The sequence below is a fragment of the Phoxinus phoxinus genome (assembly GCF_949152265.1).
Source record: "Phoxinus phoxinus genome assembly, chromosome: 1".
NCBI lineage: Eukaryota > Metazoa > Chordata > Actinopteri > Cypriniformes > Leuciscidae > Phoxinus > Phoxinus phoxinus.
Window position 1 is genome coordinate 36,049,692 of NC_136876.1, and position 15,408 is coordinate 36,065,099.

Sequence of the window (15,408 nt, forward strand, 5' to 3'; positions counted from 1 at the left end):
GACAGTAAAGAGATTTATTGCATTACAAAATATTTCTATTTCAAATAAATGCTGTTCTTTTGAACTTTCGTCAAAAAAAATCCTGGAAAAATGTATTACGGTTTCCACAAAAATATCCAGCACAACTGTTTTCAACATTGATAATAATAATAAATGTTTCTTGAGCAGCAAATCAACATATTAGAATGATTTCTGAAGGATCATGTGACACTGAAGACTGATGCTGAAAATTCAGTTATGACATTTTAAAATATATTAACATTTATTTTAAACAAATTCAGTGTTGACATCACACACACAGGAATAAATACCATTTTAAAACATATTAACATTTATTTTAAAATGTAAAAAAAAATCATACTGACCCCAAACTTTTGAGTGGTATAGTGTAGATTCACTAAATACAAAGTGGGGACCGCATGCTGCAAAGAAAAGAACAGTTGAGAGAAAAGACGGTTTCTTTTTATCAAACATTCACTGTATTTTGAGATATTTGTGTAAATTCTATCAATATACTGACTTATATTGTGTCAGACTACAAAAAGTTATGCAAAGATGATTGATTTACAAGTGGTAAAACAAAGGTATCATGGTTCAAGCATGTTTAGATACCCCTTTCCGTCATTAGTATTATCTTTACCCGGCCAGTACAAATACATAAGTTGAAGTTACAGTTTTTTGTTTTTCAGGCTCCAGCAGCCACTATAGTGATAGATAAAGAACACCTCATGCTCAAGGAGTTAAAAAAAAAACTCAAACAAGTAAGAGCATTGTCTACAATTTCAAGATGCTCTCAGTAAAAAGCTGACATGCAGACGTGAAATTAAAACCCCTCTTCTTTCCCTCCTTCCATGTGACTAGAGAAGCATATGACTTCCATAACTTCATCTCTCATTAACCGCTGACGGCAGGACACAATTGAGTGAGTGTTTGTGGAACTTGCCCCAGATATTCAGGTCTCAGTCCCCGGCTCTGCTGTTGGGCAGATCTTCTCCTGTTTCAGAAAGCTTCACCCTGCCTGACAACAGACCGTGAGGAACTTCACATGAGAGTCCCATGTAAGGAGTGAACTATGGGATACAAAGGCCAGTTATGTCCATTTAAATCCCTTAACAAGCACCCCAACAAACAAAAAGACCATTCAGATTTACCATGCTGGTTTTATTAAATTACCTCATCTACACATGAGCCAACAATTGAGTTACTTTTGTGCAGACAGCGGAATAGAAGAAGCACTTAATATTAATCTTCATTAATATGGTTTTGTACAGCATATGAGTCAGAGAGGTATCTTTAAAAGACGATTTTCTCTATTAGCATTAAGAGCATGCATGAAAAACGACTTTAGGCTAGTCATAGTCGAGGCTTGACTGGAATCTCATTTAAAAAGCAATGTATTGTATATAATAGAATTAAAATATTGATAAGGCCTATTATGGTGTATATTTAGTTATGACGCTGATAACGATAAAACAATAAAGTGAAAAGGACCAAAATCCTTTTGTTGTCTGTGGTTTGTGTGTAAAAGAAAACTGATGCTATAGTGCCACCTAGAGGTAAGTTTCATGCGACCAATAACCATCAGTCATTGCCTGTGATTCCCTCCACTGCTCTAGTTTTTCATTCAGCTCATACATTCACACAAAAGACAACAAGCTATTAATGAACTTGATGTCATTTCTGTGTAATGCTGGGAATGAGAGCGAGGATAAGCAAAGGACGCACACCATTTATGAGGAGACTTTTAAGGACACAGGGTGGGGGAGCTAGATTTCCTCTTTGGCTTAGAAAAGACAACACAAGCTTTGCCAGCTTCGGAATTCTCATCATTCCCTGGATATTAACACATTCATCTTAAAAGAAACTGCACACCAGACCAGCTATGGTCATATTTGAAGCTCCAGCATGATCCATTCATCTTGTTCTGTAGGCCTATATGCTGGATCATGCCATAACTCTCTAACATTACACTGAACTCATATGGAGTCCAGTTTATGAGTTAAGTTAACTTTATTAACTATAGAAGTACTGGCATTGTACACCGTAATATTTTTAACTTTTACAATGTAATCCAAATAATTTCTTGTACAAAAACAAAACAAAAAACACAGACATCATGAATCAGCCTGTGAATCTCAACAATGGTGACATTTATAAAGCATGTTGCAGTGCATTCTGGGTTGCACCAATCAAAACTCATTCATGGCTCCCATCATGCATTGCTGCATGAATAAATAATGAGCTTATGATCAGAGGTTGTCACCATTGCTGAGATTCATACGCTACATCTTGATATCTGTGTGCGCCTAAAAAAAACCCACATATATATTTTTTATTATTATTGATTTGATCATTTGGATTTCATTGAAAAGGCTAATCATATTATGCAGCTAGAATTAATAAAATAAATCTAACTCATAAATTGGACTCTACATGAGCTCAGTGATTCAAGTCAATGATTGTGAAATTGTGAAACACAACCAACACCATCAGATCAACATTTCTATTTGTTCTTCTGGCTGATATAACTCATGTACAGCAGCCAAACAAAACTTAAAGTTATTAATTTAAGGGTGAAGAGCCCAACTAAAACACACACTCATCTCCATAATGGTGACTTTAATTATGGTTTTCTCCTTCAGTGATTCTGCTTGTTAACATCAGGTGTCTTTAATGTTGGCAATAACATATATTTTGTAATTTTTACTCATTTTAAATGGTTAACATTTAAGGAATTAATTTGATTAATTATTACTCAATTCTAATTTGTTAAATTTAATTAATAATATTGCTTGTAATCTGTTGCCTCATTTTAATTAATTAAATATAAATAAAATCTATGTTTTATTTTTTTACAGTGTACATAGAAGTTCTCTTAGACATAAACTGTGTTATTGCTTAATGTTAATTGCATTAATGTTAAATATGTTCCTATTTTCTATGACTTGTAATGAGAGTTTGAACATATCCAGGTCAATTATATGTTATAAGTTACATTTAAAAGTTAAGTCAGAGGTTCAGAACAATATTTTTTAAGTCCGAATGACTTTTCCAGTTGTTCATGATCTACAAAATGTATATAAACAATATATACATGTATATTAGTCACAAGTTCTACCTGATAAAGTATTTTAGGGCTTGGGATAACTAGAAAAATGCATGACTTTTCCAGGTTTAGAAATCATTAGCTCACACCTCATTTACACAGGTTTTTCAAGACAGTGGAAATCCAGGTTCTTCAAAGGAAAAAAAAAGTTGCTCAGCTGAAGTTTTGTGTGACTTTGGCTTATTTTAATGATTGTTTTGTCCATTTGAAATCATATTATGTCCCCTTTGGGAGTTTGCAGAGGACCCCTATTGGGCCCCAGTCCCCTGGTTGAGAACCACTGAATGAAGTGTTATCTGTATAACAAATCCTGCACAATCAATATCAAATCTGTGATATTTATTTATTAATTCATTTATGAAATACACTACAGGGAAGATCAGGGATATAGCTGTAACGTTAATATTGTACAACATTTATTGTTGTTCCATTTTTTTGGGTGAAGTCAACTAAAATGGCCTATCAGGTAAAATGGGCCAAATAAGGTTGTAGCGCCATATCTCTTTATTTGTTTACAGCCAATCACAATAACTGATCTTGCATTGTTGTTTCAACACTTGTTAACATGTAACAATAGTTTTAATTGGTCTGAGTTTTTTAAGGCATGCAGGGCAGTGTTACATGAAGCTTGTCAGAGAAGTTGTAAGGTAAGTGAGCCTGACATAGTATCATTCATCACTAATAAGGGTACTAAAGTAATTATAAGTACGCTTGCCAACAAAGAAAAGGTTTATGAACAATATTTTTGACATGCTCTTTCAAATAAAAAAAGAGTTTTGTAAAAAAAAAAGAGGCAATTTTAGGTAGAAAGGTCATGTTAAGCTAAAATGGGCAGATACACAAACACACACACTTTTACACAGATGTTACACAGAAATTGAGGGTGAAAATAGGTTTATATGTCTAGATATCTTTTTTTTAAATGATTGCATAGACAGTATGGCAGACAGACAAGCAAAGAAAGGAAACATATATAAGAAGAGAAGAAAAAGGGAAAGAAAGGAAGATGTCAGTGGCAAAATGGCAGAATGAGGGGTGCTACATGAAATATTAGTGGGTTTTTGTGCTTTTTTAGTCAAAGATGTTCTAATCTTTAACAAAATGTTTGACAAACATACACATACATGCACACAAAAGACACTAATGCACAGAAACACACACAACATGATCAGGTCATTTTTAATTGCATTTTTTAATGAAATATATTTGCTCAACTTTCTATTTAATGAAATACGCAGGCATGGTGTTGCTATGGCACACTAAAGACAATAGTGTCAATTTACTCTCATCATTTTAAAACAATTATACTTTTTCACAGTTAAGAAAGATATACATATAGGCCTATATTTAGGAGACCCATGCTAATTTATAAAACAAATATATCATTATATATGTAATTTACCAAAACGTGGCCCATTTTAGCTGACTTCACCATAGTTGTTTTGCTGTTGAATTTGTCTAAAAAGCCATTAAAGGTGCTATATGTAAGAATTCCCATGTATTCATCGCTTTTTTGTTGTCAATGTGTGAACAGCTTGTAACAAAACTTTAAAAAACAGGATCGCTGAGTCTCTTTAGCCTCTTTAGCACCCTCTGCTGTAAACAGACATCTGTTGAGCAGTTACCGCCAAAATGAAGAATCATCATGTGATAACTTCTAACTCTAATGAGATTGTGGAGACGTAAATTTGATTGGATTCATTCATTTATTTACAAAATAACAATTCAAAATGTATACATTAAAGGCATATTTACTTTCAAGTTGAAAATATCATTTACTTGTAAAACTAGTAGAATCTTTCAGTCGCTATAAGCCCCCGCATGCTACGCCCAGACACACACGCACACACACACACACACACACTTCTCAGCATTTCTACTCTTCTCTAGCTTTCTTCCTAATCCAGTCGTCAAATAAACCTGCATTGAGTATATAAAATACAGGTGGCTCCTCGACGTTCTGTTTGTTAAAATGTCGCTTTGGATAAAAAATTGCAAAATGCATTATGTAAAAGTGAATATCAGATTGAATTACACTGAATCTGCCCCAGATGCAATCAACTGCTTCTGTCTGTAAAGCTGTGAACCAAAAGGGTCCATACAATTGGAACATCAAAGGGACATTGTTTCTCAGGAGATGCAAAACCTGTATATGTCTTGTGTATTGAAGCTGTCTTGTGTATTGTGGGGTCTGCATGAAGAGGTCCTAACAGTACGGTACTTATTGTTTGTGACACATTTGTCTAAACTAAACCTATCCTGAGAAATACACACAACAACTAGTGTGACAACAAGCCCCGGTCGCCCCCTACAGGCCAAAATGGTGAAGTCATGACTGTAATTTGGCTTTATATATAAAGGATGAGTAAAATTGTGAATATTTTGCACATACTTTAATCCATTCACTTCTTTTGAAAGTCAACTATGCAAATATAAAATACATATATATGTAGAAAATGGAAATCCTTTTAACAATATAAATTTAAACTAATATTCATCAAACATACAATACAAGCTCTACAAGATTTTTTTGATTTTTTTACCAAATGATGTCCCGACATTAGTAAATGTTGCAGGTGGGATGAACACATCCACAGAGGAAATCCGGCCACAGAGCGTACTTTCGGTTGAACGGTGCCCTTCTGAGGCATCTGGCCGCTTCCCTGTCACATCGGCAGAGGATTTTCGCACATCTGTCATTAAGCGCGTCTGCGTTGAAGACACAAAAATGTAAATTGTTGGCTGTGTAAAATGAGTAGTTTGCATATAGAGTGAAGCAACCCATATTTTAACCATAAATTAAGCCCGTCACTTAAACAATGTCCTGTAAATCTCACGAGTGTTGCCTATTGCACATTATGGTGTTTACTGCAAGAACAAGATCTTAAAATATCCCGTGGTTTGGTTAGTCTTTTTAGCCTGAAGTGTCCCGTCTGCTATAATAAACACCCTGTATTACTACTACTTCCTCAAGCTGAAGAAAAAACAAACATTCCCACCCAGTTTCCTCTTTACTGACTTGTTCTGTGTCTCATTTAGATCCCATCTTATAATGTAAAAAGTGATTTCACTGTAAAAAAAAGAAAAAGTTTTTGCTTCACATTTTTGAGTACAATCAACTTGGATGTTTAAGTCATTTCACCTTAAATTACAATAAACTGACTTTAAAAATGAGTTGAATCTTGTAAAAGTTGCAACTTTTTTGGTGAGTTAAAGCAACATATGTTCTCCTAACTTAACTTAAACATAATTTTTACAGTGTAAAAGAATGTAAATATTGATCTAAATAGCCTATCATACCACAGTCAGCCTGCTTGTCATCGCACGTCCACTGATACCTGTCCGTTTTTGTTTGGCAGCCAGCGAATTCTGCGTCCCCGTAACAGCAGTCATGCTTGTGACAACACCTATAGAGAAGAACGCATGCCTTTAATGAAACGACACAGAGGACCGAGCCCAGTTCTGTCTGCTTTTGAATTGTTTCTTCATTATGTAACGTATAATTCAAGTAGACTTGCAGAAATACAACGTGATCTCATACACAGAGTGCCGCTGAGTATGTCGGCCAGATAAACTGCTGACTCTGTAAGATTAGATTGAACAATACCGCTGTGGAATGTGGTGCAATAATATTAGCAGGTTTGTTTATTCTTTTTCATCTCGCTGTCTACTTCCCAAAAGCAGCGAAATTGGTCTCTGCATCCGAAACTGAGGTTAAGGGAAACTGTTATTTTGTGTGTGGGAGAGCTGGGAGTATTCCTTTTTCCAGATGGAAAATGCCACAGAAATGGACACACTGTGACCAAGACGCATGGAGTGAATTTAAAAAGACGGAGCAAATCGAACCATTGCAAAGAGAAGTGCTTGCAATCACAGCTTATTTGTTGCTGGCTTTACACATATACTTGTAGGTGTCTTACCAGTCTGCTCTGTCTCTGGGCCACCCTTGACCCCCAACACCGCAGTAACATCCGTACATCACATAGGATAAAGCTGACCGTCCCGTGCTGCACTTGATGACCCCAGCTAGTTCCAGCAGACCCCTTTTACTCCTTGGAGACCTCTGCGGCTGCAGGGAAGCCATACTGACTGTAAAGAGCCAAAGCGGGAATTTATTTATTCATTCAATTTTCTAGATCCCCACATTTCTTTTACATGCATTCATTTAGCAGACACTTTTATCCAATTACTTTACAACACTTTTGACATATTATGCTGTATCCTTTTTTAATATATTGCCATATTCTGACATATAATGCTATTTGTTATGATACCACTTTTACTTTGATAGGTTAGGGTTATTATAAACAAACAGTTTAAATTCATGTAGTTTATTGTCTAGAGTTTCCCAGGGAAAGAATAGGGCCATTTTTCACCAATGCAGTGTCAGATTCCACCGATTAAGTGTTAGATTCCAGTTGTGGATTTCTTAAGTCGAAATGACCAGTGTTTCACTCTTAGTCATACGAATATTTTTATATGATCTGAATTTTTACTTTGTTTTGTCCACTCTGCATAAATACAAACATATTATGATTATATCATACTTTGTATCTTCAAAGTCATTTTACGTTTAATTTTTTTTTAATGCATTTTAAAAATACAAAAAATACTTTCATATTTTAAAAATAGCTATTAAATGCATTTGTTCAGCAATTTTATTCTTAATAATATATAGAAATAAAAATTATGTAGGCTATTATAAATTTAAATAATATATAGTTTTTCACTGATTTGAATAATAGCCTATATATTAATAACATTACTTTTTTTGTGGACACATCAATGTTTTTAGATTTGTGGAGTAAAAGTTATAGCTTTTAAAAATATCAAATTAGACCCTCGGGGTAAGATGGGCCGCCAGAATTGGCACAGAAGGCGGCAAGTGGCATGTTGTTTGTTATAGTGTCATTATTTTTAAATTGAATAATTATTGTAATTAATGGTTATTAATCAGTATTTCCATAAATTAGATGTACATTTCAGAAATCTTCACTTTCATTAAAACTTAGATAAGTAAAATCATTCAATTTGCATTCATTGTGTTGCTATTATGACATATCTTGAATTAAAATATGGGCAATTAAATATGTAAATATTCATATTCTATCACTAGAATAATTTTACCTTTCAGATTAATCTCTTTTACTAGGATTCTGCTTTGTCTGTCTTTTTTTATTAGATTATTCAGATACATTGTCAAAATTCAATTTTAAATAGAATAGTTGATTTAGTATTTTACATTAACAACTCTAACAACACAAAATATTTTTTTATAAGAATTATATCAAAAGTCATACATTCTGTAAAAGTTTGGCCAGTGGAGGCTTCTTACCCCAGTAAAATGACCTTTTTGACTAATAATTAAAAAAAAATTCTAACAACTAAATAAGCAAATATTTATATATGCATCATCATCCTGCACATGCAAAACTTATTTCTAAATATGTTATAGATTAAAAGTAAATGCACATTGTTTTTAAGGGGCATCTCTCTCACACACACACACACACACACACACACACACACACACACACACACACACACACACACACACACACACACACACACACACACACACACACACACACACACACACACACACACACACACACACACACACACACACACACTCTCTCTCTCTCTCTCTCTACAGGTGTCCAGTGCCACCCTAATCTCACTTCTTTAATAGCTAAATGACTAAATGTAGATTATATAAGAAGAAAGCAGCGTGAGAAGGAATGGTTAAATGAGATGTGAGCCTCACCTGTAAAGAGCAGGAATGTGTGATACAGCGCAGTCATTGTGCTCACAGTGGGTAATAGTCCAGTCTCTGTTCTTCAGTCTCGGATAAACAGACTTCCTCAGTGCTGGGCTTATTTTAGATGCTGAGTAATCTCAGGACATCACTCCTACTGTAATCCTCACACTCTCTCTCTCTCTCTCTCTGCTGGAGGCTGATGTTTCCTCAGGGTTAAAATTAAGTCAAAAGTTAAAGTCTGAGACTGTTGGATAATGTGCCCCCTCTGTCTGATGACTGGTTGGGTGTTCAGCTCAGTCAGGGACCGCCCTATGATGGCTGGTTGGCTTTTCCATACAAACAGCTTGAGCTGGATGAGCTGCCAAAATCATGATCGAACACGCCAGCAGCAGCAGCACGAGGCTATATTTACCTTCTCCATCTGTAAACAATCTATTCATAAACTGATTCAGGCCACAAGTCTGGATAAATGAAACAATTTTGAAAATTTGAACTCTTTAACTCAACTTAATTTTGCACATTGTGTACGTTAGTATGACTATAGGCAATGGAGGATTCTGATTGGTCAGTGGTAACAATATATTAGGGTGAATGCAGGTAATGGGCCACTTTTTGTTAAACGTGTAATTTAGATACCTATGTTTTTTTCCAAGGTCCAGCTATAATATTTAATTTGTAATACAGGTAATATAATGTGTTTTTTTGCAAGGTATATATATATATATACCAATAAACATTTTGAGATCATGCACTCCAGACAAATTTATTTTCAGGTAAAGAGGGCCATCCCTGATTTATTAAAAATGATCCTGTATCTTAATTAAAAACACATAATTCATTAACACGTATTATCAAAAAACATATTCCACAAAATATTTAACAAACCCAAAAGCATATGAGTGAAATTCATCAGTTCACTCAATGCATGTGTAAAATTCAAAGCAACTGATTGAACATTGAATGAAATCTGAATATCAGAATATTCAGAAATCAGAATATGGAAAATTTAAAATTAACTCTGCAACACCCTCTACAACACTCTGCAACAAAGAATGGGACTACAACACATGTATCAACAAATAGGCTAACACAATCTCAATTAGAGGAACATTTAAAATGGTAACAATATTGTAAAACTTATTTTCTGTCTGTTTTCTCTAAACACTTTAAATTAACTTAAATGTTTCCATATTTTAAAGTGTCATATTCTGCATCTACATTTTGCTCCTCTCATCCTTTCTTCACTCCACAGATTCAACATAATACCTTGTCTTATTTTCTGCTCTTACTTTCCTTTCTTGAATTTCCTAACGGCACAATCCTTAATTTTGTAATAATGTAAAACGCTTTTCTGAAGCATACAACCTAGGCGGAGCAATACAGCTCACCCATTGGCTGCTCTGCCAGAAAAGCACAGCCTATGCGAGGCCTTCTGCGTCACCTCCCGCCCAAACAGGCGTGGCCTAGGCCTATAAATACGAGCATAGCTGTCTAACACGCCGATTTTCTTAAATTCAACGAAGCTGCACGCATCGCTGGATTGATTCGAGCCGCCACAGCCGTTTGGAACAAGCACCTCAGCAGGACGAGCCCTTACCTGAAGCCGCTGGTCATCGCCGCCTTCAGCCGCCGTTCCCTGCTGCGCTTCTCCGGCGTGGAATATCCTTTCAGTTTTGTGTGTGTTTTGTGTGTGTGTTCGCCTACCGCGGCACACATTTTTTCCTCACAAAAGAGCAACGAGTGTCTTTTTAAAGATGTCTCGCGTTTCCTGCGGCTCCTGCCGAGCCGCGCTCATCGACGGGGACCACCACGAACTGTGTGTTTCCTGCTTGGGCGAGGAACATGCAGCTCTCGCTCTCGGTGATGGCGGCTGCCATCACTGCGACATGATGCCAATCGCGACTCTGCGGACTCGCCTTGCATCTTTCGCCGAGACTGCTCAACCGCCCCCTGTAGCGCCGCGCCGTAAGAAGCGCCGCGCTCAGCGGGTCCCGGAACCTCCCTCCACGAGGAGCTCGCCGCCGCCACCGCCGCTAGCTCCTCTCAACGTGTCGCTTGAGTCGCTCACCGACGGACAACAGCCGCAGCACGCCGCTTTGTCCGTTATGGAGGACGACCAGCAAGCCGTATCAGAGGGGGATGACGATTGCTGTTCGCTTCTCGCTTCGGAGAGCGAGGGATGGGCGAGCTCTGTGGACCTCCCCTCCCCCGCCGTTCCGGAACGTCGAGGAGGGAAGATCAGCATCGAAGCAGAGCTGATGCGTCTGCTCACACAGGCCGTATCGAGCCTCGGCCTCGAGTGGTCGACGCCCGAACAACCTGCACTCAACCGGCTGGATGGCCGCTTCCTCGCTGGAGACCGCGCTGCGCCCCCCTCCAGACACGCACCCTTTCTTCCTGAGCTTCACGAAGAGGTAGCGAAATCGTGGAAGGCGCCATTTTCAGCCAGAGTACGTACTTCTGCCTCGCCAGCATTCTCCGTAGTGGACGGTGCTCGAGACAGAGGCTACCACGCTCTCCCTCCGGTCGAGGAGGCTGTAGCGACTCACCTTTGCCCACCCTCTGCTGGACGGCGGGCTAAGGGAGTCCTACCATCTAAAGCTTGCCGCACTTCGTCAGCTCTGAACGGCCGCGTGTATTCCGCCGCCGGACAAGCTGCATCGGCGCTGCACACCATGGCGGTGCTCCAAATCCACCAGGCTAACCTCCTCTGCAAGCTAGACGAGGAAGGCCCGGGCGCGATCAGTGTTCCGGACTTACGTAGCGCCACAGACCTCGCTCTTCGCGCTACAAAGTCCGCCGCACACGCCATCGGCAGGATTATGGCCTCAGCTACTGTTTCCGAGAGACATTTGTGGCTGACTCTCTCCGAAATGGCGGAGTCGGAGCGCTCTGCGTTCCTCGACGCTCCCATTTCACCGACTGGCCTCTTCGGATCCTCCGTGAAGGACTTCGCGGACCGATTCGCCGAGGTACAGAAGACTTCGCAGGCCATGAGACATTTCCTGCCAAAGCGCTCCAGTTCCGCAACAGGCCGCCCTAAACAGCCGCCTGCCCGAACTCAGCAGCGCCCCGCGCCCGCCGCACCGGCCCAGCAGCAACAGGCCCGAGAGAGACCACGGTCTCGCTCCGCCGGACGCCGCCCGCCACCGCGTGGTCCTCGGCCCAAGATCTCACTCAAGCCCGAGGCCTCGGCGCCATCCTAGCCCTGCTAGGAAAAAGACGGTGTTCGGGTCCCGCTGCGGCCGGACTTCCACCAAAGATTTTCGCTTGTACAGCCCTAAGTTCCGTGTTTGTACCAGTGTATTTAGCAGCCAACAAACCGGCCGTAAAGCCCGTTTGCCTGCACACAAACGCCGTTTTCACGGCGACCCAGATAAATCTAAAAAAGAGTTTAATTTCTGGTGTTCCGGCCAAGGCCGATGGTGTAATGTGTGTAACTGCAATGCCCACCCAGTGCCCATTCATTCACACAAGCACAGCCCCGTTCAACACAGGGTTTGCACACATAAAATCGGCTCATGCCGGTTGTGCTTTACATGTAGTGAGCGTGCCCACTATCCAGTGCCCACAACCACTACACACTGCACGTTCCGCGGTTTCTGTAAAAACGAAACTAACGAACGGTCAGTCAGTACACGAACACAGTGTCCCCGGTGTTATAAATGTGCCCGCTACCAAGCGCCCACGTTTATTCACAAACATAACGAGCCCCGTAAGGCTCGCCCCGCGTGCTCTCTCTCAACTCAGAGAGTCGAGCGCGCGCGGGACGCATACTGTGTTAAACATGTCCCCCGCCTCAGACGCCACGGCGTCCATGTTACAGCACACGGTTGCTCTCGTGTCGCCGCCATTTCGCGACCAGGGCCCAGATTACATTCAACCCCTAGTCACACGTGCACATGCATGGGAAAGACTTCCCGGGGTCTCAGAATGGGTGCTAGAGACTATAAAAAGAGGCTATTCGCTACAGTTTCATCGACGCCCTCCCCGTTTCACGGGAAAAGTCGAAACCACGGTAAAAACAGAAGTAGCACATCTACTTCGAGCCGAAATAGCGAAGCTATTGAGCAAAGGGGCCATAGAGCCTTTATCTCAAGCTCAGAGCGAAGGGGGTCTGTACAGCAGATATTTCCTGGTACCGAAGAAAGACGGGGGTCTCAGACCCATTTTAGATCTAAGGCGTCTGAACAAAACGCTAACAAAGCGGAAGTTCAGAATGCTCACGACCAGAAAAATCCTCGCGCAAATTCGCCGAGGAGACTGGTTTATGGCGATAGATCTGAAAGACGCGTATTTTCACATACAAATTGCGTCACGTCACAGGCGATTTTTGAGATTCGCCTTCGAGGGCCGGGCATATCAGTACACAGTCCTGCCATTCGGCCTGTCTCTAGCACCTCGTACATTTACAGTGTGCATGGACGCGGCGCTGGCACCCCTGAGACTCCGAGGCGTTCGAATTCTGAACTATTTGGACGATTGGCTGATTCTAGCTCAATCGCCGTCAGAACTCGCTCACCACAAGACACTAATACTCGATCACCTCGAGTGCTTAGGTCTGAGAGTCAATTGGGAGAAAAGTTCACTGTTTCCCAGTCAAAGGATCTCCTTTTTAGGACTGGATCTGAACTCACTGTCTATGACAGCACGCCTGTCATCACAGCGCAGGCGAAATACCCTGCAAATGGCGAAATCCTTCCGCAGCGGCCACATAGTGCCGCTCAGGAGATTTCAGAAAATGCTGGGCCTCATGGCCTCAGCCTCTACAGTACTGCAGTTGGGCCTGCTGCGCATGCGCCCACTACAGTTCTGGTTGAGAACGCGCGTACCGCGCCGAGCATGGTTACACGGTCGTTATCGCCTCAAGGTCACTCAGGAATGCATTTCAGCCCTGACACCATGGAGAGCGTCAGACTGGTACCGGTCAGGTGTAAGCCTGGGGACTTCCTCGAGCCTGAAGGTGGTGTCCACGGACGCGTCCACCTCAGGCTGGGGAGCACTGCTCGACGGCAGACCGCTCTTTGGCCAATGGGCAGAGCGAGCCAAACTACCGCACATAAACTACCTGGAAATGATGGCGGTGGACTTTGCGCTGAGGCGTTTCTGTCCCCGGATAAAAGGACACCACGTCCTGGTCCGCTCGGACAACGTGTCGGTAGTAGCCTACATAAACCACCAGGGTGGCCTGAGGTCCCGAAACCTATTCAGGTTAGCGGAACGCATACTGGTGTGGGCCCAGCACAACCTGCGCTCGTTAAGAGCAATACACGTGCCAGGCCACTTGAACGTAGGCCCGGACAGACTCTCACGGAACAATGTTCCTACGGGAGAGTGGTCCCTACACACACAGACAGTGCGTCTGCTGTGGAAAAGGTTCGGCAGAGCGGAAATAGACCTGTTTGCAAACCAGGAAAACGCTCACTGCCCAGAATTCTTTTCGAAGAGCGCGAACGCGCTGGCCAGAGTCTGGCCCCGCCGTCCGCTCTATGCTTTTCCTCCTGTCTCACTCCTGCCTCAAGTGCTGGAGCGTATCAAGGAGAGCGGATGCTCGGTACTACTGGTTGCTCCATACTGGACGAATCAGACCTGGTTCCCAGCTTTGATGCGACTGAAAAGTACTGCCCCGTGGCCGATTCCAGTGAGGAGAGACCTCCTCTCACAGGCCAAGGGCGCGATTCTGCATCCTCACCCCGAGCTTTGGTCCCTACACGTATGGGCCATAAACGGGTACCCGCTAACCTCCCAAGAGGAGTGTTAGACACGATCGAGCAAGCTAGGGCTCCGTCTACTAGACGGCTCTACGCTTCCAAATGGTCGGTGTTCTCTGGATGGTGTTCAGATCAAGGTCTGTCACCACTTCAGTGTGGAGAACCGGAGATTCTCTCCTTCTTGCAAGAGCTATTGGATAAGGGAAGAACCCCATCCACGCTCAAAGTCTATGTGGCTGCCATATCAGCGTTCGTTAATCCAACGCTTGGCCGTTCACTAGGCAGGAACGACCTGGTGGTCCGCTTCCTTAGAGGCGCCAGGAGGTTAAACCCTCCAAGGCCCCCCTCAGTCCCCGTTTGGGACCTTTCTACAGTGTTGAACGCTATGAAAGGGGCCCCTTTCGAGCCTATTCACTCAGTTGACATGAAACACCTGTCCTTCAAGACCGTGTTTCTTTTGGCTCTCGCTTCAGTGAAGCGTGTGGGAGACTTGCAAGCGCTCTCAGTGAGAGCTTCTTGTATGGAGTTCGGGCCAAACGACTCTGTAGTCGTATTGAAACCGAAGCATGGGTACGTGCCTAAGTCCCTCAACACACCGTTCAGGGCTCAGGTCATCTCCCTGTCGGCCCTGCCGGCTTCAGAGGACGGAAATAGCTCCCTTTGCCCGGTCAGGGCATTAAGAGCTTACGTGTCCCGCTCCGCTGTTTTTCGACAGACGGAGCAGCTCTTTGTTTCGTTCAGCGGACGCTCCAAGGGGCGAGCCGCGACGAAACAGAGTCTGTCTCGATGGGTAGTGGACGCCATTGCGCTAGCCTACGCATCTAGAGGTT

General features: G+C 41.9%; 1 protein-coding gene across 7 annotated transcripts in view; it reads right to left on the reverse strand.

Moving 5' to 3' along the window:
- The window catches only part of pla2g10 (phospholipase A2 group X), a 16,631-nt gene continuing 1,223 nt past the window's right edge, over positions 1 to 15,408 (reverse strand). For 2 of the 7 annotated variants that reach the window (XM_079619343.1, XM_079619346.1), the window contains exons 2-5: positions 8,874 to 9,299; positions 7,027 to 7,195; positions 6,407 to 6,513; positions 4,797 to 5,815 (exon numbers count right to left, since the gene is read on the reverse strand). In XM_079619343.1, coding sequence (XP_079475469.1) covers positions 5,667 to 5,815; positions 6,407 to 6,513; positions 7,027 to 7,195; positions 8,874 to 8,910 — 462 coding nt within the window. In that variant the 5' untranslated portion in view covers positions 8,911 to 9,299 and the 3' untranslated portion in view covers positions 4,797 to 5,666. Of the gene's footprint in view, positions 1,071 to 4,287; positions 5,816 to 6,406; positions 6,514 to 7,026; positions 7,196 to 8,873; positions 9,987 to 15,408 lie in introns of those variants that run through there. The other 5 variants (XM_079619347.1, XM_079619345.1, XM_079619349.1 and 2 more) reach the window with 5 other exon arrangements.